The sequence below is a fragment of the Engystomops pustulosus genome, chromosome 1 (assembly GCF_040894005.1).
Source record: "Engystomops pustulosus chromosome 1, aEngPut4.maternal, whole genome shotgun sequence".
Lineage (NCBI taxonomy): Eukaryota > Metazoa > Chordata > Amphibia > Anura > Leptodactylidae > Engystomops > Engystomops pustulosus.
The window spans coordinates 103,239,885-103,263,049 of NC_092411.1; the positions used below are offsets into that span (position 1 = coordinate 103,239,885).

At 37.9% G+C, this 23,165-nt stretch overlaps 1 protein-coding gene across 1 annotated transcript in view; it reads left to right on the top strand.

Moving 5' to 3' along the window:
- Positions 1 to 822: 822 nt before the first annotated feature.
- The window catches only part of LOC140118565 (uncharacterized), a 65,151-nt gene continuing 42,808 nt past the window's right edge, over positions 823 to 23,165 (top strand). Inside the window, exons 1-20 of the mRNA XM_072136689.1 lie at positions 823 to 922; positions 1,019 to 1,226; positions 1,337 to 1,480; positions 1,904 to 2,060; positions 3,662 to 3,689; positions 3,921 to 4,029; positions 5,028 to 5,120; positions 5,460 to 5,523; positions 7,701 to 7,799; positions 8,348 to 8,451; positions 12,249 to 12,387; positions 13,050 to 13,168; positions 13,280 to 13,429; positions 14,790 to 14,960; positions 16,698 to 17,007; positions 17,362 to 17,432; positions 20,476 to 20,563; positions 20,792 to 20,909; positions 20,992 to 21,115; positions 21,187 to 21,323. Of these exons, the coding sequence (XP_071992790.1) occupies positions 1,026 to 1,226; positions 1,337 to 1,480; positions 1,904 to 2,060; positions 3,662 to 3,689; positions 3,921 to 4,029; positions 5,028 to 5,120; positions 5,460 to 5,523; positions 7,701 to 7,799; positions 8,348 to 8,451; positions 12,249 to 12,387; positions 13,050 to 13,168; positions 13,280 to 13,429; positions 14,790 to 14,960; positions 16,698 to 17,007; positions 17,362 to 17,432; positions 20,476 to 20,563; positions 20,792 to 20,909; positions 20,992 to 21,115; positions 21,187 to 21,323 (2,426 nt within the window). The 5' untranslated portion in view covers positions 823 to 922; positions 1,019 to 1,025. The remainder of the gene's footprint in view (positions 923 to 1,018; positions 1,227 to 1,336; positions 1,481 to 1,903; positions 2,061 to 3,661; positions 3,690 to 3,920; positions 4,030 to 5,027; positions 5,121 to 5,459; positions 5,524 to 7,700; positions 7,800 to 8,347; positions 8,452 to 12,248; positions 12,388 to 13,049; positions 13,169 to 13,279; positions 13,430 to 14,789; positions 14,961 to 16,697; positions 17,008 to 17,361; positions 17,433 to 20,475; positions 20,564 to 20,791; positions 20,910 to 20,991; positions 21,116 to 21,186; positions 21,324 to 23,165) is intronic.

Here is a 23,165-nt window from a genome sequence, read left to right on the forward strand (position 1 = left end):
GATCCTCCTGTGAGATCTTGTTGTCTTCTTCATCTTCTGTCTTCTTGTCTTGACACTGAAAAGATGGCACCTGCCAATCCTGCAGATAATTTCTAATTTTTATTGAAGGTGGCCAACCCGTAGTTCAGAGAAATCAACCATTATGTATACCTGGCCCCAAGTGCAGTGCTAAACTAAGACTGAATTTCCTACACATGCCTAACCATCTGATCACGGTTGCATAAATGATTGCGAAAAGAAGGTAACACAAGTAATTAAAGGATCAAAGGTGATTATCTTTCTTACATTGCAGCAATTTTTTTAGGTGTTAAATACAAAACGATTAAAATACTGCATCCTACGTATTAAAATATAATTATGCAATGATGACAGAGTACCTTTGAGTGTGGGATTCTGTTTAGATAGTTAGGAGATGCATATGGATATATCACTAGCAGACCATTAACATGCTAAATAATTTGATCTAATGAATAAACTCTCATTGGTACTACAGGTACCATAGTAGTGGTTACATCGGCATCATGAAGACATTACCCTACAATGTTTCACAAACTAATTCATAATGGATTTTAAACAGACAAGGGTCAATTGTTGCTTAAAAAGAATGTGGTAGGGCATGGGTTAATCGAGTTTTTCTGTCCCCCTGAGATCGGGAAGACACTCTCTGGTATGTACTGCACTGTCTCACATGTCCACCGCTGTTCCCCACCACAATTCCTAAAGTATGACGTGAGACCCTCAATTGTTCTTCCACTATGTGTGAAGGGGCGTGACTCTTAGACAATAGAGGCCAAATCTGGGTTGGAGGCAGGAAAATGGACAGGTGTGCATATATAAATATGACATGTGCATTTGTAAAAACAGAGGTATAATCAGAACTTACTCCAAAATCTGCATCTACTGTCTGCCTGCCTTCTCCTAGGTAAGTACCAGAGCATATTTATATTGCCAAAAAGTGCTACTCCACCAGATGTTTATGCTTTAAAGTGTTTTTTTAATGTTTTTCCATCTCATACAGTGTAGCCATGGGTGACGCTGAAATGGCAGAATTTGGGGCTGCTGCTCCGTTTTTGCGAAAGTCAGACAAGGAACGATTGGAGGCCCAAACCCGTCCCTTCGATATGAAAAAAGATATTTTTGTTCCTGATGATAAAGAGGAATATGTGAAAGCTAAAGTGACCAGCCGTGATGGAGATAAAATAACAGCAGACACTGAAAGTGGTAAGGTAGGTGACCCTTAACCTGCTTACTTCATGCTGACATGCTACAGGTGAGGTCCAATGGGCTGATTTTCAATTTTATGTTTCCTGCATTTACAAATGTGTTTGAATTTCAGACAGTCACAGTGAAGGACAGCCAGGTTATGCAACAAAACCCTCCAAAGTTCGATAAAATTGAGGACATGGCGATGCTGACCTTCTTGAATGAACCTGCCGTGCTCTACAACCTCAAAGAGCGTTATGCAGCCTGGATGATCTATGTGAGTGTTTGTCCTTATACTACTTGAGACTGCAGTTTTACCAGTACTTACTTGAGTTAATTCCACTTGAGCTAACGTCCATTGTTACAATTGCTAATACAATTGGCATCTTTGTTATTAAGGGAGTATTCTGGGTTACTGATATTGATTACTATCCTTACTGTAGCCAATCAACATCAAATTGTTGGGTGTCCGACCACTGAGACTTCATTTGATTAGTTGATTGCAGCCACAACTTCAGATATAGGAGAGTGTACGGAGCCCGAAGGATATATCTGCATATCCTGTGCAGTGGCTGAGCCAGGTTTAGGCTTCTGCATATGAATGAATCAGAAATTGGGTAATGATAGCAATGCCATATATGTACACACAAAATATATAATATTGTGATATATTACTATATTTTATTTTCTGTCCTCCTAGACATACTCTGGACTGTTCTGTGTGACAGTGAACCCCTACAAGTGGCTTCCTGTGTACAATGCAGAGGTTGTCGCTGCTTATCGCGGGAAGAAGAGGAGTGAAGCTCCACCTCACATCTTCTCCATCTCTGACAATGCCTACCAGTACATGCTGACAGGTCAGGTTCTGTTGGACCTTATTTGTTACATATCTCTCAATATGTAGTACTTACACATAGAAATTATCATTTTAACCATCTATATTAGCATTTATGAGCATTGCTATTTTATTTCACTAAGCTTAAGATTCTGGAAATAGAGTAAAAGGGTTAAGTAAATCTTAGACTGCGTTGATCACGTGATGTCGAATGCATTGTGACGTCCATATCCAAGAGATCTCTTTGTAGATGCAGTGTTTAGACCTATAATAGTTTTCTGTTATAGTCTCTGCCGACTCTCAAGCAGAGACCATAGCAAATCCGGTGGCCCGAGTGTACACACCCCTGCCTTGCTGCACGACATGCCCAAAGAGGCGTGGGGGGGGGGGGGCGGAAAAAGCTGAAAACTAGCCAGTTTTGTCTGCCAGTTTTCTGAGAGACAAGGCTTGTAAAAACCAGCATTTCCAATACATTTTCAGGGTTTCCGGCCCTCGTGAACATGAATGTCAGAGACTACTGCTGAAATCTCTAAACTGGTCGCACCTGGCTGGAATTCATTCGGGCCTAAGCCTTTCATTAAACCCAGTGTGCACTACACCGGTGGGGGGGATATTAAGACAGAGAAATTTAACAGAAGTGTCTGAGGTAAAACTATTTTAATTTCCTATTGAATCCAAGCAAAGCTCAGCTTTAATTATTTAAAAAGCTGTGGCAAAATGAAAGCTGAGCTCTGATTGGTTGACATGGGCAACTAGAATAGTTCTGCTCACAGGCACTTCTGATAAATATCCCCTCGGGTGTTTAAAATGCCAGTACAGGTGGTCCCCTACTTAAGGACACCCGACTTACAGACAACCCATAGTTACAGACAGACCCCTCTGACCTCTGGTGAAGCTTTCTGAGTGCTTTACTATAGTCCCAGACTGCAATGGTCAGCTGTAAGGTGTCTGTAATAAAGCTTTATTGATAATCCTTGGTCCCATTACAGCAAAATATGTTTAAACTACAATTGTCACTGGGGCCAAAATTTTTTTGTCTGGATCTACAATTATAAAATATACAGTTTCGACTTGCATACAAATTCAACTTAAGAACAAACCTCCGGACCTTATCTCGTACGTAACCCGGGGACTGCCTGTATTACTAAATTCCCCCAGTGTTCTTTTAAAGAGAAGAATCTTCCCTTTAATATAACGCAAGGATTGTGTTTTCAGTCAGTGTTTGACATTTAGTAAAATAAAAAAAGGGGAGGAAATAATAACAATATTAAACATTTTGGTAAAAAATTACTACCAAGTAATAGAGGGACAAAGACAAATTGTTAAACATTTAGTCAGTGGTACAATTTATTTGTTACAAGATCTTTCAAGGTCTTCTGGCTGAGAATGGCTGAGAATTCTAGTGGTTAATAACTTTAAAGGCAAATACTATTATTCATATACTGTCACAACAATCTACGTGTGCTTTTCTCATGACTCCTGACTGCTTGATTTATGTAACATATTGCAGACATTTTAAGGTCAATTTGTTACATCTCGGAAACTCTGTTATTGTACAAGTTGTCTTTTTTAGTTATTTGCTGTATGTACTGTACAAGGTTGTTAATTTTTCTTTCGTTTCAGATCGGGAGAATCAGTCTATTCTTATCACGTATGTAATTTTAACCATTTAGTATCTAAGTTGATTGGCATTCTAGTTATTAACATAATAACCTAATTCTCTAATGTTATGTTGAATCAATTTTATTGAACATTGTAAAACGAAAACTCACAATACATTAGAAAAATCTTACATTAGTCAACACATAACATACAATGTATGGTAAACATATATCCAGGACATAACCTTCAGTGAGGCCCTAAATTAATTATCTAATTTTAGTGGTGAATCTGGTGCAGGGAAGACTGTAAACACCAAACGTGTCATCCAGTACTTTGCTGTCATTGCTGCAATTGGAGACCGCAAAAAGGATACTGGTCCTACAGGCAAGGTAGGACCAAAATTATACTTGAACCTTTAATGCTTTCATTGAGTGTTTTAAGTTACTAGATGTGACTAGAAATGTATTGTTTTCATAACAATTTGAAAAAAAAAAATCCTCCCTTACTGTTACCTGCTTTAGTTATGGAGGAGTATTCTTTCACATTGTATAGCACTAAGCATCTATTTCTGTATTACTGAGGATTACAATATCAACAAAGGATTAGAGTACTAATGAAAAATCAATAGTGCTATAATTGAAGAATTATCATAGAGATTAGAGAAAAGATTACATTGGTGAAGTCCTTGATCTTGGACTACTACTGATGTACCGTACATTAGGATGGCATTTGGTAAGATTCAAGCATACTGTGAAGATTTTACAAAAACTAGCACAACAATCTTTATCTACTGTGCAATGCAAAACACATGCTTCTTAATAAATTAGGATATCTACATAATGTTAAAGCTATTGTAGGGTTCAGCTACAATATGTCCCTGTTTGTATTTGTCCCTGTTTGTGGCATAACTTTGTCAGGCCAAGAAAAAGTCCTGATGCATTTGGAACATCAGGCAACTCTGTAATCACTTTTTCTACAACATTATAACAACATGTGTGATTTTAGTGGAAAGTTAAATAAATAGTTGGATTTCCTTGTTTATTGGTTTTTGTCCATGGTCAGATCTGACTATTTGATATCTCATAATAACTTGGATATTCCAAGAATATAGAGATATCTTCTTTTATTCCTCATCCTTATAATTGTACTGTCATATACCATAATACTTATATACATTCCATCAAGGATTTTCATACTGAATACCTAGCTGTTGGTGCAGGGTGGAAACTTTTTGTTTTGAAATCATTAGTGGTATTCAAATATTTATAACATATATATTCGTTATGTTATTACAGAACATTAACACAGATTTAGCATTCTCCCCATGACTGTGTGTGTTGAAGGATTTTTTCACGCATTTAACCATTCTCCTTTTCCTAATCCTTAGGGAACTCTGGAGGATCAAATCATCCAAGCCAATCCTGCCTTGGAAGCCTTTGGCAATGCCAAGACTCTACGAAATGACAACTCCTCCAGATTTGTAAGCTACTTCTTTAGGATAGTGATTTTAGTCCTATTTAATGGTCAATAGAAGCCTTTTTAAAGGATTAAAGCCAAACCAGTATATCTATTCCAGAAGGAACAGATGCCCTTACCTCCCTTATGTGGTTTATTGAAAACATATTTGTATATTTACCAGAAACCCCCGGTGGAGCATCAATGGCTATATGTTTCCACACATGTGCAAGACGGCATTAATTGGCAACGTTTCCATAAGGAGAACTTTTACTCTGGCTATTATTAGATATAACAGGGAAATTGCAATCAATGCTTGTGGAAAAGATAAAAATACCATCTTTTTAATTTTTTTCTGCCTTAGGGTAAATTCATCCGGATCCATTTTGGAGCAACTGGGAAATTGGCATCTGCTGACATAGAGACCTGTGAGAATGACAATATTTCCATATCCTATCTTGTATTAACATAGTAGATCATGTACTATACTAGAATATAGTGTTGTTGCCATTTATTACTAGATATGTGATGGCTGCAATTTATCACATATTACTTGTGTAGAGTGGCCACTGTTCCCGTATTGGTAGTGCATTTCCCTGCATATCAGCATGTTATACTTGTTTGGGTACTGGACATGGGAGCTACAAACCAAGACCTGTGAATTTCTATTCCAGAAAGTGTAGATATATGGATGATATATTAGTAAGGAATAGGAATGGCACTCACTATTCTTTACTAATATATTATCACATACTACACAGTTTTTCAACTTTTTTTCCAATGTGACAAACCTGACACTACTTCCATTTTCATTGTTAGTTGATAAAGAAAGCTATAAATACTTGTGCAGATGTAAATATAATTTATCTTGGCTAAGCACATGTGATAACTACTGAATGAGCACTCATGTGGCCACCTATCAGTGTTATTACATCTGACTATACTATATCTGAGCATGCTTCTTCAATGTGAAAAGTGCAATACGCCCCCTTTGACAATTCTGACAAAAGTATATTTCTTTTTTATTCACAAAAAAACAAAGGAGTTCAAGAACTATTAAAAATCAGAAAATTTAATTGCTTCTTTTGTTAATAAAAATACTTCAAAACTCACATCTAGTAAATACAAATTGAGAGTCCCATAATTAAGCCAATTAGGAACTGTAACTAATAATATGGGTGCAGTACAGCATTAGCACAAGGGTAATTGTAAGTATTAAAGAATAATATAAATAGCCCCACTTCAACCCGTACAGGGTCAAATGTATATTGGTATCCCAAACCGATGCACAAGATGAATAACTATAAATAGGTCATAAATAAAAAACAATGTTAGTGCTCTAACTCCTCAATAAAACGTTAGGATTGAGACTTCTACAGAACGGTCTCACCCAGTTCCTTATAGATTGAAGTTTGAAGAAATTCCTCGGTAATTCCTCCTGTCACGATGTTCACCTCTCTATACTGGATCTTGTGAGAGACCACACTACACTCTTGTGCACGCGATCACAGCACCGGTCCTGTATCAGGAAAAAGTGTGGACAGATGGCGCAGATCACCAAGGATAAGACTAAAAATAATTTTATTCTCACAAACAAAATATTAAAAGCGCGCACATCAAAATGGTTAAAAATGCCAGAGGACCTCATGCCCGACCTAGGTTTCGCCCTTTTGGCTTCATAGATCATGCCCGGACTGAAAGAGCTTACCTAAAGTAGTGTGGAGATCACTGGCTCTCACTGTGCATTTCATAATATTATTCTTTCTCACCTCCTTTGTGGAAACAAAGACCAAAAAGGACCTGAAATCAGGGGGTGTGGTCAACATTTATCTAATGTCCTTTGACTTCCATTCATACTGTATTATAACATAATCCATCAGGATGTTGATGTTTTCATAGGGGACAACCACAGTTATCATTTCTCAAATCTAGGTTTTGTAAAAAACAGACAGAATAGGGAGCCTGCCATCAGGAAGGTCATTTTTATGGAATGACAGGTTCCAAAAGCCTCTGGCATGTTGATTTCATAAATTCCTTTGTTATGCATTTGAATAACTAGCTTGATTTAGAATTGTTTCCTAAACATTACCTGTTTCTCTTTGAGCAGTGTGTGGTGAGTACTGGGGCGTCTTGGCAGTTTAATTAGCAAAGGTAATATTCTACTTAATGCTTCCTCCCTCCCCCTCACTAATCGCCCCCCAAGCTTTTCTTCTGCTACCTCCCCCCACTTATGTCAGTTCACCACCGCAATCAATTCTCATTACAACACCCCCACGGTCTCACCACAAACTTCTGGCAGGGAGACAGGTAATGTTATAGCATAGATGCTATAGATGCATAACAAAGGCATTTTTTATATCAACATGTCATAGGCTATTGGAACCTGTCATCAAGTAAAATGACATTCCTGATGACATGTTCTCTTTAAGAAGAAATGAGTGATAATACCTGCATATGTTTATTGAACCTCTACTATGTGTCTTCCTTCTGTTTGTCTACCAATGTTTTTTCAACACTTTAAATCCTTGTTATTTCTATGTTCCCTTTTTCATCTTCAACAAATTTCCACTGTAGTTACCTGCTTCATGCATCTTGTTTTTTCTAGATCTTCTAGAAAAGTCTCGTGTTATCTTCCAGTTAAAGGCTGAGAGGGACTACCACATCTTCTATCAGATCTTGTCCAACAAAAAACCAGAGCTTCTGGGTAAGGGATATTTCTCAATATTAAACATTCTGCTATTACCCTGCAATGTAAGTATGCATGGTGGCTTGGTGGTTAGCATTACAGCCTTGTAGCTCTGGGGACCTGGGTTCCAGTCCCAGGTCAACATCTGAAAAGAGTTTGTATGTTCTCTCCGTGTTTGCGTGGATTTCCTCTGGGTATTACATTACTCATTTGTGAGGCCTTGTGCCCATGAATATTTATTTTGACTGTGAGCTAGCCGTTGTTTTTGCTGGCCACATTGGGCTCTTTTGGGCATGTTTACTTGACCAGGCAGACTGCCTGAGCCACTCATTATAGAGAAGCCCCTATTCCTGCTCAACCACCGATGTCAGACAGCGGAAAACAGGGGACCACATTACTTGCTTGTGGGAAACAAATTGCACAGGGTCGTATGCATGTAGCCTATGTAAGTGCTTTTCCAAGAGTGTTTTACAGAAACCAGTGGAAGAATACAACTTAGACAAAAAATATGTAAATTAAAACAAACCTTTACCTTTTTTGATATTTATTCTTCTTATTGCTTGCAGATATGTTACTAGTAACCAATAACCCATATGACTATGCATATATCTCTCAAGGAGAAACCACTGTTGCTTCTATTGATGATACAGAGGAGCTATTAGCTACTGATGTAAGTAATATATATATCTATTATATCTTTTCCTTATGCTTCCAGAATATGTGATATATACACTCACCGGCCACTTTATTAGGTACACCTGTCCAACTGCTCGTTAACACTTCATTTCTAATCAGCCAATCACATGGCGGCAACTCAGTGCATTTAGGCATGTAGACATGGTCAAGACAATCTCCTGCAGTTCAAACCGAGCATCAGTATGGGGAAGAAAGGTGATTTGAGTGCCTTTGAACGTGGCATGGTTGTTGGTGCCAGAAGGGCTGGTCTGAGTATTTCAGAAACTGCTGATCTACTGGGATTTTCACGCACAACCATCTCTAGGGTTTACAGAGAATGGTCCGAAAAAGAAAAAACATCCAGTGAGCGGCAGTTCTGTGGGCGGAAATGCCTTGTTGATGCCAGAGGTCAGAGGAGAATGGGCAGCCGACAAATCTGCGGCAACTGTGTGATGCCATCATGTCAATATGGACCAAAATCTCTGAGGAATGCTTCCAGCACCTTGTTGAATCTATGGCACGAAGAATTGAGGCAGTTCAGAAGGCAAAAGGGAGTCCAACCCGTTACTAGCATGGTGTACCTAATAAAGTGGCCGGTGAGTGTATACTTGGGTTTTTCATTGATTCTTCATTTCTGAAAAAAAAAAAGAAAAATAAGAGCTACGTTAACCATGGTCATACTCTTGCTATATGGGTTACACAACAGAAAGTTTTTTAAAAAAAATATGAGCAAGTATCTAGGGTAATGACAAACATAATGGCTGTGTTCTATGTGGCTATGAATGCTGTCACTGTTTTCTATTAGACTGTTGAAAATGAATTGTTTATGGCTTGTTCTTTATTAATAGCCAAGCAGTTTTGCTGAATTATACACAGTGTAATAAAGAACAGCAGATGCACTCATGCTATGTACTGTATGTTCTTACCCTTAGCTAAGTCATGATCCTATGGAGAAAGTTTGTTATTTTTACTTAAAACAAAATATTTGCAGTTTATTCCCACATCTCTATATGAGGAACATGCTTTCCATGTTCAACAGATACAACGCGATCTTCCAGTGTCCTTCTAGTGGTTTGTTCATCTGCAATGCCTTTTCACATCTTAATTGCCAAGCCAGTTTAGCAATGTGTGTATGGATCCTTGGCTCTCTCCCCCTCACTAGCCGCTGCAAGTATGGACTCAATAATGATGCTGCAGCTTTAAAGGACATCTACCACCAGGATGAAGGATTGTAAACCATGGACACTTACATGCTGGCATGTACCACCCCTCACAGGATGGTTCCTATGCCCTTGGTTTTTTTTGGAAAAAAAGGTTTAAAATGTATGAAAATAAGCCCGAGGGGCTCCAGGCTACATTAACACCTATGGAGCACAGAGCACCTCAGGCTCATTGGCATAATTTTAAAAGCACTTTTATGCAAAACCCGGGCATATAGAAGATAAAAGAAGAGTAGATCCTGACAGAGGGGGCATACACCAGCATGTAAATGTGCTTGGTTTGCAATCCTTCATCCTGGTGGTAGATGTCCTTTAACTACTGTAGTTTCACTATTTCAGCTATTGCAGTTGAACATCGCTGCTCTCCCCTCCCGCTTACTGGGAGTATTAGCCTTGCGCTCCTTCAAATTCTGCAGATAGCGGGAGGGGTAGGGACAGAAAGAGCAGGGACGTGGGGGAGAGGTGCTACAGGGGCATTAAATAGCCACAAATGCCCCCACCCCGGACCATTTGTGATTCATAATTTTTTTTTTAATAATCAGGAGCAGAGCTAATAATAAACATATATTTCTATTCACACTGCTGGGAGCTACAAAGCAGCATTGAGGGTTAATCTACCACAAACTAAGTGTTAGATTTTCATTAATAAAAGTTAATTAATAAGATATATGGCTTGATAAATGGAAAAAATGGCTTTGTCATTAGGATCCAGACACTTACTAAGGGATAAAATACATTTCTATACTTTCTCTGGTGTATCACAATAGAATCATCACGGAATTTAAATGCAGTCATTGGGCTACACAATTGATAAAAATGGAGCATGCGCATGTGTTTTTATATATGAATGTATAAATCACAAGAATGGATACTCATGCTGGCTGTATCAAAGGTATAGAGCAAATATCTGTAATCTACAGATGTGTGAATAAGCTGCTAGAGTAGAATATACTCAATATAATGAGCCAGCCACTATTGTGGCTATAAATAAAGACTGAAGTGGCATTGAAAGCTTAGGAGAATTTTTTTTATTATATGTGAAAACAGATTTAAAAGAGAATCTGTCACCACTGCAAACCCTCATTACTACTTTATAATAGAAAATAAAATGGCAATCCCCAATGCTCATGAGTGCATTACAATGTGTGCATCAGTACAGTGTTGTCTGCTGGGGCTAAGCTTGTTAGGACCTGCACTGCCCTCTAAAACTGAGAAGTAATGACTGGTCTGGCAGCATCAGAAGCTAGATGAAAGCTAGTTACAACACCCTGTCTAATCTCCCCTCACTGGTATTGACTTGCTACACTTCTAAATATTATCTGATCTTTTATTCGGTTGAGAATTATGGACTCACAATTTTCCTCCATAAATCCATTGTTGCTATATATTGTGAGGAAAATAATTTACTACTACAAGCTTTGCATTTTTTGGACCATGTATATTTTTATATCAATAACATTTCAAAAAATAATAAAATATAATAATTGAAGCAATTGGTCTTGATTAAACATATTTACAGTTTACAGCTTCTATGCAGCCATATACGATGGTTACAAACTACAAAAATTGTGACCTTTCAATAATATATTCATCTGAAATTCTGTCAATTAGTGCAGGACAAAGGAGAGAAAGAAGCATGACTATAAAGTTATGCTACACAGGGACTTTAAGTAACTTGTCATCATGGAGGCACATAGGTCTGTAAAAGAGTAGTAAACCGCTAAAATCTAAGATAGTTTTAAAAGCATTTGCTGCTTACTTTCTGATTGCTGCGGGTCCAACCACAAACAGTTGCTGCAATTACAAAAAAGTGTCTCTAGGTACCCCATGTGCCTTAAGCATTAATACATATAGTTGACCACCCCTCCATTGACTTCTATGGGACCTGTAGTAAATAAAACTCCATCAATTCCATAAAGGTGGAAAGAGAAGCGACCAAAGCACTGAAATAATGGCAATTGCGATTATTCTAACGATTACGCCGCTTACACAACCTTCTGGGCATGATGGGGGTGCGGCCGGGTTGTATGTGCCCCCTGCTTGCGCACTTGTTAAAGCCTGCGAACATTCACCGCACACTAAGCAACAACTACGATATATGTCCCCCATTGTCTATTTTGTAAATAAAAAAAAGGGATTAGTCGATAAACCCCTTCATTTATTTTATTATAATTTTTTTTTGCTTTCCCCATCTAACAGCAAGTACATTCTATAAACATTCTTACTTATTTGTAGGAGGCAGGTGGAGCTTGGGAGAATGTGCTGGGGTCTATATAGGGTAAACCTGTTTATAAAGATGTATTATTATCAGCATTCCTCATGAAAATTGTGTTGGTTTATTTTCTTCTTGCTTTTATTATTATTCGTCATCATTCAAACATTTTTAAACTGCATAATATTTTTAAATGCAACATGTGAATTAGCACAAAATTATCGTGTGTGAAACAAGAGGTTTTTACAATTTAATGAAATAACATGAAAATAACTGCAAATTAAACAAGTATTAATCCAGTATCAGGTAACCCAGAAAGTGTAATTTATTTATAAACATTACTGCTGTTTCTTTCTATAGAATGCATTTGATGTGCTGGGGTTCTCTCAAGATGAGAAAAACTCCATTTACAAGCTCACTGGAGCCATCATGCATTTTGGCAATATGAAATTCAAGCAGAAACAAAGAGAAGAGCAGGCAGAGCCAGATGGAACAGAAGGTAAATGTACTACAAGTGACACTTTCCAAATAGGGATAGCTTTTCCTGGTTTGGTTTATATCCTTACTCATGTTCAGTGGTTGAGTATTGACTGTTTGAGAAGGTATACCACTAGGTGGCGCTAGAGATATTGTTATTCTTCATTCTTGAAAAGTGTTACTTTGCATCCAGTTGTAAAGGTATCAAAATGCCTGATTTTATTATGCTGCACCTCTATGATATTTTCAGTATCATCTAATCATTAATAGGTATGATGAATATATACATAATGACATGTACTAGCATTTTCCCTGATAAATTACCATTCCTAAAAATTTTACATAAAAATAGTGACACTACCATTTATCTCTATGATCAACATGTCTAGCATATCGGAAAATATTTGCAGTATTTCCTACTAAGACAGGCAGAAGTGAGGTGTTAGATTATATAAAAGCTCTATGCAGAGAGGATGGGGAAGGAGTGAGCCACTGCATCAACAATTCTCTCAGCAACATATCTTGTCATCCCCATGATAACAGTTCTTACTAGGGAGCACTGCCTCACTTCTTCATTGTTTCCTGCTACAAAACATAAGCTGTGACAGGTTGCTTGTATAGGAGATGTTCATGTCTCATGGTTTATGCACTTAAAGACTTTCTATATAAATTGTGTATTTCCAGAGGCTGATAAGGCTGCCTATCTAATGGGCCTAAACTCTGCTGACCTCCTGAAGGGCTTGTGTCACCCTAGGGTCAAGGTGGGAAATGAATATGTCACCAAAGGACAAAATGTCCAACAGGTCAGTTCTATCTACATGATCATTAAATACATAGGATAATTATTGAGCATAGGAATATTATATTGTTTTACAATAATGGTACTTGTATTATAACGTTTTAATTTCTTTAAGGTGTATTATTCCACTGGTGCTCTGGCAAAGTCAGTGTATGAGAAGATGTTCTTGTGGATGGTGGTAAGAATTAACACCACTCTGGAGACCAAGCAGCCTAGACAATACTTCATTGGTGTGCTGGACATTGCTGGATTTGAGATTTTTGATGTAAGTTACCATAGAAAACATGACATTTTTGAAATACGAAAAGTTAAAGAAACTGCAAAATGCTGAAGATACCTTGTTCACACTAGCAACATATTATGTTCCTGTTTCATATCATAAACTCCTGGGCAGTTTTCTGAACATAAACATTATAAATTGATTGGATTCCTAAGATCTGCTTTCATAAATCCTTTAAACCAGAATGTATAACTGGTAACCTGAATAGAACCTAACATTTTCCATGTAGAGGGATGAGAATTTCCATGAAATTATGAGCATAGTGTTTTGTATAGGTTGCTTTCTGCTTGCTCCTTTGATAGCAGTGATAACATGAGACTGTGGATTGATGTGACAGTGATTACATTATACTGACGACTGAATGGTCGCTGGCCTAACTGGTGGCAGTGATAATACTAGACTGAAGACTGACTGGTGGTAGTGATAATACTAGACTGATGACTGACTGGTGGCAATGATAATACTAGACTGAGGACTGACTGGTGGCAGTGATAATACTAGACTGAGGACTGACTGGTGGCGGTGATAATACTAGAATGAGGACTGACTGGTGGGAGTGATGATACTAGACTGAGGACTGACTGGTGGCAGTGATAATACTAGACTGAGGACTGACTGGTGGCAGTGATAATACTAGACTGAGGACTGACTGGTGGCAGTGATAATACTAGACTGAGGACTGACTGATGGCAGTGATAATACTAGACAGAGGACTGACTGGTGGCAGTGATAATACTAGTTGAGGACTGACTGGTGGCAGTGATAATACTAGTTGAGGACTGACTGGTGGCAGTGATAATACTAGTTGAGGACTGACTGGTGGCAGTGATTATACTAGCTAGACTGAGGACTAACTGGTGGCATTGATTATACAAGACTGATGACTGACTGGTAGAAGGGATTAGACTACACTGAGGAATGACTGGTGGCAGTGATCAATGAGCACTGTGTATACGCTGCTGGACATAGTGGTAACAAATGTCCCCTGTTACTGTAGAGGTGCACAATGTTTAAAACACATTGTAGAGAACAAACAATTACTAAATTAGAGGAAATATTTTTTAAAATGTCATCATATGTTTATATATGTACTTTGCGATCTATGAAACCCTGCAGAAAATGATGGCACTATATAAAAAAATATTAATTATTATTTATTATTAAATTGATTGTACCCAATAACTTTTAAAGTTAAAATGCCCAAGGCAGGTACTTTCTGATAACTCTCACATAAGCCCTGGCTGGACCCAATATCTAGAGAGCTTAGTAGACTTGAAAACTTGCAATATAAATAACTTACATGATTCTACTCTACATCTTATCCTCCATGTGTTTCTATCTGTAGTTTAACAGCTTTGAGCAGCTCTGCATTAACTTCACGAATGAGAAGTTACAGCAGTTCTTCAACCACCACATGTTCGTGCTGGAGCAGGAGGAGTACAAAAAGGAGGGCATTGAATGGGAGTTTATAGACTTTGGAATGGACCTACAAGCCTGCATTGATCTCATAGAGAAGGTGAGTATTGTAACCATGGATTCATGAAGGTCAAAAGGAACCTATAACCAGTATTCCTAACGGTAAACTAATAGTACCCTATTGTAAGGTATGAAAAATCCTTTTTAGCATACTCTTTTTTATGTTAAAAATTGTCCCATTACCTACAAAATTTTCAGCTAAATAAAATTTGAAAAAAGTTACATTTTACATAAAAATAAGTCACTGCGAGAGGTCTTTTTAACTTCTGCCTCTTGATGTTTCGGGCTGCCAGCGGCGCAGTGTTTAACCTACGCCAGGCAGGGCATGGCGTAGAAAAAACCGCAGCCGGCGACTTTTCACGCTCGGCCGGCCGCGCCCCCCCTTCATGCCCCTTCACGCCCCACTGGCGTGAAGGTGGCGGATTGGGGAAAATAATCGCAAAAGCTAGCAATAAGCTAGCATTTGCGATTGTTTCAGGGCCTCTGCGCCACTGGCGGTGCGCAGAGGTCCTGATAAATATGCCCCACAGTTTCTAATGCAAGCAACAGATAAATGTCCTGTCCTAATTCATGAATAGCTGATATCTCTCATCCTACATCACTGAGAACTGTGTATTTATATCTGAAATTGCCATCTTTAAAATGACACCAAAAGCTGGATGCAAGGTGCTATTATATTGAAGAAAGCAGCTTATGAAGCTTATGAAGCAGCTAACCTCCGAGCCTGACACTTCTCAGTAAGAATGTGACTATTCACATCAATGCTATATAACTTTGAAGGTGATTTATTTGTAAGAAAATTGGTGATTTTTAGTTTACTGTATATACTCGAGTATAAGACGTGGTCCCTAATTACACTTATTGACTCAAAAATAAGCCTGGGGTGGAAAATGCATTGTTCACAGTCTCCCCCAGTAATGTAATGCCCCATCCTGCAGTCTCCCCCAGTAGTGTAATGCCCCATCCTGCAGCCTCCCCCAGTAATGTAATGCCCCATCCTGCAGCCTCCCCCAGTAATGTAATACCCTGTGTTGCAGCCTCCTCCTCTCTAATGAAATGCCCCGTGCTGCAGCCTCCGCCCTGATGAAATGACCTTTGCTGCAACCTCCTCCTCTCTAATGAAATGCCCTGTGCTGCAGCCTCCGCCCTAATGAAATGCCCTGTGCTGCAGCCTCCTCCCTAATGAAATGCTCCCTGCTGCAGTCTCCTCCCTAATGAAATGCCCTGTGCTGCAGTCTCCTCCCTAATGAAATGCTCCCTGCTGCAGCCTCCTCCCTAATGAAATGCCCTGTGCTTCAGCCTCCGCCCTAATGAAATGCCCTGTGCTTCAGCCTCCGCCCTAATGAAATGCCCTGTGCTGCAGCCTCCTCCCTAATGAAATGCTCCGTGCTGCAGCCTCCTCCCTAATGACATGCACTGTGCTGCAGCCTCCTCCCTGATGAAATGCCCCGTGCTGCAGACTCCTCCCTAATAAAATGCCCAGTGCTGCAGCCTCCCGCATTTTTTGGTAAATACAATAAAAGAGAGACCACTGAAAAGGTTATTGCTTACACTACCCGAGGATGTTGTTAAAATGCTGATATATTACCTGTAATATACCTTTATCTTCTTATAAAGATAAAAAATAGTTTTTTTGTCCATTATATTATTCTCAGTTCTATATTAATTAGATTATATTGAAGTCAGTGTAATAAATATACATGTGGCATCTATAAATTGGTTGCATTAAACATCTTTCTTTCTTACTTATTATACTTCATTATCTACTTCTCCACAGCCTATGGGTATCATGTCCATCCTTGAAGAGGAGTGCATGTTTCCCAAAGCCACTGACATGACCTTTAAAGCAAAACTGTATGACAACCACTTGGGAAAATCCAACAACTTCCAGAAACCAAGGAACATCAAGGGGAAACCTGAGGCTCACTTTGCTCTGGTCCACTACGCTGGTACTGTGGACTATAACATTTTAGGCTGGTTGGTGAAGAACAAGGACCCTCTGAATGAGACTGTGGTGGGGCTCTATCAGAAGTCATCTCTCAAGCTGCTGGCACATTTATTTGCCAACTATGCTGGTGCCGAGTCAGGTACAAACATGTTATGCTACAATACTAATAGGGTTATTATTTTTTTTATTATCGGCAACATAGAAGGAACAATTAAAAAAAAATTAAAGTGTACTCACCGCTCCCTATTGTAGTATTCAGTGCCAGCCTTGATCAGCATTGCAGCAATTCTGAGGTCACCACTGAAGCCTTTGATCGGCTGCAATGACCGTCTCTGATCAGGAAAGCAAATAGAGAAGGAGTAGAGGTCAGTGCTGAATATACTGTAACAGAAGAACACACTAGAGAATCTCCTTAATCATCCCATAAAGATCTGACATGTGATGCCAAGTGTAATTGTTTAGCTTGTTGTCCAACTGCTTGTTGTTTTATTAGATCAAGCTACAAAAGGCAAAGGCAGTAAGAAGAAAGGTTCATCCTTCCAGACAGTGTCAGCCCTACACCGGGTATGTGATTGGTTCTTATCTTTGTATAATATGTTCTTTAAATAATACACTCATAACATGGTGTACACCCATAACAATTTCAAAATAAATTCATTTTGGGACATATACATCATGCCTTGCACTAAATGGAAAATGTGACTTTGAAGAGAACAGAGTGGGGGACAAGGCGTACAAGGGTGGGTAAGCTTGGCCCACCAGAGTGATTTAATCTATACTAGGAAACTGCTACACTGGTGATGCACCAGAATTTTTAGGGAGTTTCAAGGGAGCCGATAATCAAGGCCAGCATACAAAGTGCTTGATATGTCTTAGTTTATAACTTAAAGGGGTTGGCCACTCTCTAACATACATTCCCTATGTGCCTTTACAGCCTTAATAATATTCCCTGAATGTTCACCAATTCATGCATCATCCCTGATACTTCCTTTAGTGCTGTCTGGATGTTTGCTTACGTGTCTCTGCACTGATAAATAGGAAGAACCTGTAGCATGAGATGATGACTCATCCTGTATCTCCTTCCCACCTTCCTGTGTGTCAGTGAGATGGACGGAGAGAAAGAAGACACACTGGAGGCTGCCATGACAGACATAGGGGCAGATTTATCAAGCTGTCTGAAAGTCAGAATATTTCTAGCTGCCTATTGCAACCAATCACATCTCAGCTTTCATTTTACCAGTGTTCATGAATATTTTAAAGGGGAGCTGTGATTGGTTGCCATGGGCAACTAGAAATATTCTGACTTTCAGACAGCTTGATAAATCTGCCCCATAGTGAAGATGTGAGAAACAGGAAGTTTGGTAGCAAAGTGCAGCATGTGGATAACAGGGAAAGGCTGAGGCCAGGGGCATATCTAGGAGAGGTTGGGCCTCTTAGCAGATTTCTGCATGCCCCCCTTCCATTTGCCTTAAAAAAATATATATACATATTTGTAAATTCACTTGTTTATACACTCATATACACACATAAAGTTCTACACTCCACATTCCACACATATAGCATATACACATAGTACATACTGCAGTAAAGCATACAGTAAATACACACACACACATATATATATACACACACATACATAAGACACACCATAAATGCACATACAGCATAGATACACATATCTTTATATATATATATATATATATATATATATATATATATACACACATATAACATATACATATAGTACATACTGCATATAGCAACACATACAGTAAATACAAACATATATACAGTACATACAGCATATATACACACATGCAGCATATATACAATATATATAATATATACTATATATATATATATATATATATATATATATATATATAGACACTCACATACATACTTCATATAGTCACGCATACAATAGATACACACATATATACAGCACATACAGCATATACACACACATACATACATACATACATAAGATACACACACATACACACATGCACATACAGCATATACACACAGACACACACAGATATATATAAAAGGCACATTTATTATACTTACCTCATGCACGTCCAAGATATCCTTGTGTCAGTCCGGAATGCAGTTCACTCAATGTCATGTGACCTCACCCAGGAAGAAGAGGGACTGTACAAGGTGGGCGGGCCAGGCTGGGCTGAGCTGCAACACCTAAGACTCAGAAGCACGGATGAGTCATAATTTATTCATACTGTCCCCCCGAGCCCATCCCTCTTTTTCCCTGCTTAGCGCTGAAATAGGAACATAGAGGGACGGGCCTGGGGATACTCCATGAATAAATGATCACTCGCCCGTGCCTCCGGGCCCATTAACATGGCGGGCCCCGGCTGCTATGGCGGTTGTTACGCCACTGGCTGAGGCTCTCACAGAAGGCAAAGACACAGATACATATACATGCAGAGACCTGTCTAATGGAAAAGATTTATTGAAAAGTGGTCAGGCCCCTTTAATATATATACTATCTTAACATATTAGCCCCTTTTTTGGGTGTAATAACATTTTTTTTTTAATTAAACTCTTGTGGCTCTAATCCTGCATCATTTTATTAGGCTTCTTGGAAGCTTGATGTTAAGGGGGCTGCTTTATAAGGTAGCCAAAAGAGACAATGTTTCCCCTATCCCATACTGGAAAATGCATTTGGCATCTATGAATTGGTTACATATATATATTGGTTGAATATTCAATTTTATTGAAAGTGAAAGAATGGTAACAGCTCCCCCGTGTGGATCAGAAGAACCATTTCTATATTAGTATAGTCTGAATTCTAAAAGCTTCAGGGTTATGTAATTGCTTATTTGTAGTATACACATGCTATAAAAATATAATATAATTTAAATAAATAAGTATATATATATATATATATATATATATATATATATATAATAGTGCCTAATCAACTAAAATATTAAAATGATTATCCAGTGAGTGAATGCCACGTTTTCCCCACCCTTAAAAATCGATCAAAATTTTGTACATTTCCTAAAGTGGTAGCAATGAAGAAAATTATTATGATGATTATTCCCTAAAAATACTACCCTTTTCAAAGCACTGTGTCAAACCATTTTTCAGTTATTCAAGAATATAAAGGAAGTGTTTGCAAACCATAGTAAAATATCTAAAAATAAAACCTGTAAGAAAATGCCTCAATTACACTGAATTTGGAATGTGTTTCCAGCTTCTCAGTACATTGCATAGAATAGTAAATTATGCTATTGGGAAGAACAATTTGGTACAATTATTTAATTAAAAAAAATCAAAAGTGGGTCAAGAAGTAGGTAGTGTTTAGACCAGATATTAAATAAACATGCACAGATTTTCTCAATAAAGGGTGGCATAGACAGTGGAGTAGAAAGAGAAATATGCACTATATTTATAAAACAGTTCATAACTTTGAGACAGCTCAAACAGTCAAACAGTCTCCACTAAAGCATACTTCAAAGGGTTGCCTGATAATATGTTCCCCCTGTTACTATGTGTTCTTTGTTCCTGACTCCTGATTTTCTCACTATTATTAACTTCTACTATTAAAATTCCTTTTTATTATTTGTAACCTCCCTAGGAGAATCTGAACAAGTTAATGACCAATCTTCGCTCCACTCATCCGCATTTTGTTCGTTGTATCATCCCTAATGAAACCAAATCTCCAGGTAATTGGCCTGAAATTGTAAGTTCATGTCATTTTGTGCAATCATGTAATTTTCTAATTTCCATGTTGAGAAAACAGTCATAGAACACATTAAGAGCATTTAATATTTGTAGCTAACTGTGAAATATAAAAGGATTTAAAAATGCAAATCTTTCACCATAATACGTGATAAGATTTTCGACTGTTAATAATGCTGATGGCACAATAACAAAATCTGTATTCACTCTAGGTGTAATGGATAACCGTTTAGTGATGCACCAGCTCCGCTGTAATGGCGTTCTGGAGGGTATCCGAATCTGCAGAAAAGGCTTTCCTAACCGTATTCTGTATGGGGACTTTAGACAAAGGTAAAATAATGACCAAACTGATTGTATAAGACACGGTTATAAAATATAATTTCTAACAACATTGCCCTTATATAATTTGCAGATATCGAATCTTGAACCCTGCAGCTATACCAGAAGGACAGTTCATAGATAGTAGGAAAGGTGCAGAAAAACTTCTGGCCTCACTAGAAATTGATCATACTCAGTACAAGTTTGGTCATACTAAGGTAAACTAGTCACCTTTAACAAGTCAGCATTAGATTTCAACAGTAACCTTGCAAAATGATTTTTGTTGCAGGTCTTCTTCAAGGCAGGTTTGCTAGGACAATTGGAAGAGATGCGGGATGAACGCCTTTCTAGAATTATTACTCGAATACAAGCCCAATCCAGAGGCGTCCTCTCCAGGATAGAATTTAAGAAGATTGTGGAGCGCAGGTAACACTTCTAGGATAAATACAGTATATTGGGGTATATTGAAGCAGCCTGGGAGCCTTGGGCAGAAAAGGAAATAATCTCTGCCACCCTGGTTATTATACGGTTAATTATACGGTTAATTTCAGTTACCCTGGTAAAACTTTTATTGTCAATATGATTGGTGGCGTAAATAAGAGAAAGGAATAATAATAAAAGCCCATGTCTTTTGGGTTGCTCATTATTTCACACTCCAGTCCTGTCCCTGTAGCATAATGCCTAAAGCCTTATGAACAGACCTATATCTGTATGTTTTGGCTAGTTTTTGCCTGTCTCTTTTCTGTCTTCTTCTTTGGTAATTTATCAATCTAACTTTTTCCTTGTGTTAAAAGAGGTTTTTTTTTCACATCTCTTTTTTTTTCCAACTTACTTTTTATTGCTTAATAAAGAGTATTTGAACAGACATTTACAATTTGAAGGGAACTGAGACATATCTAGTAATGTACATCAAGCAATCACTTCTGAGCCGTGCAGGGCCCATCAATTTTCCTTTAAGCTAAAAGTCATACATCAGATATATCTATTTTGGAAAGGGGACCCTGTCACCACACAGATGCCTTATGTTATGAAAAGACAACAGGACCCCGTTTTTCAGATTTCTTTTTGAGACATTTGTTACAAGTAATTTCTTTCCATTTTCTAAAGTATGGTTTGGTCTGGAGTTTTTGTGCCAAAAAATGTTGTATATTTTAGACAATTTGAAATGATAAATGTCTTTTGCGATATTTAGCACATCTGGAATAGAAGATAAATGTGTCTTGCTGATGAAAAACAAATGTCCTCTAAAAGGTGCAAAAATTGCAATGCGCCAAAAAATGTCTCATAAAAGACAGAAAAAGCAGGAAGAAAAATTAAGATAAATGACCCCCATAGTCTCACATAAACCCCTATCACCCTTATTTTCTAAATAAATAAATAAATTTTATTTACAACAAATGTTATTATTTCATATGGACGCACATTTGACAGGAAAACTAAAATGAAAAAAAAATATATATAAAGGAGCTCCTGACACACTCAAAAACCTTGGGGGATGTCTCTAAAGAACCATTATTGCACACAGAGGGAAAATTCTGTATACCTAAATGAGGTATCACAGATCAGTATTGAATCTATACCCTATGTTATAGCAACCTCCCTACTACATTCTCCAAGTATAAATTGCTGGATAAAACCTCCTGACGAAGCTTAGGCATAATGTGCGTTGGGACATGAGGGATTTATCTAATGACTCCTCGTCAGTAAGTAACTAGATTTGTGTATAGTCAGCATTGTGCATGCACATATATTCATTCTGTTGATAAGCAATGGTAGATCTGTCTACCACTTTATTTATATATTTTTGTCCAGCATATTATGCTTGGAGAATGTGGTAGGAAGGTTACCATAGCATAGGGAATAGGTGCAATACTGAGCTGTGATACCTAATTTAAGTTGAAAGCATTTTCCCTCTGTTTATAATAATGGATGTTTAGAGACATTTCCCAAGGTCTTTTAGTGTGTCAGGACCTCCTTTATATACATATTTTATCATTTTAGTTTTCATATCAAATGTGCGCCCATATGAAATTATAATTTCTGTTGTAAATAAAATAAATGTATTTATTAAGAAAATAGTGGTGTAGAGCTCCTTTTTGTGATAGGGTTTCATGATTTAAAAGGAGGTATCCTTTTGAAAAATTGTTGTATACAACATTTTTGTAGGTTGAGATAGTCTCACATAGACTTCTCCTCATGTCTCTTTTCTTTTAGAGACTTCTCTTTTTACATTCTACATTCAGAACCTCTTTGCTGTTTCCTGTTTCC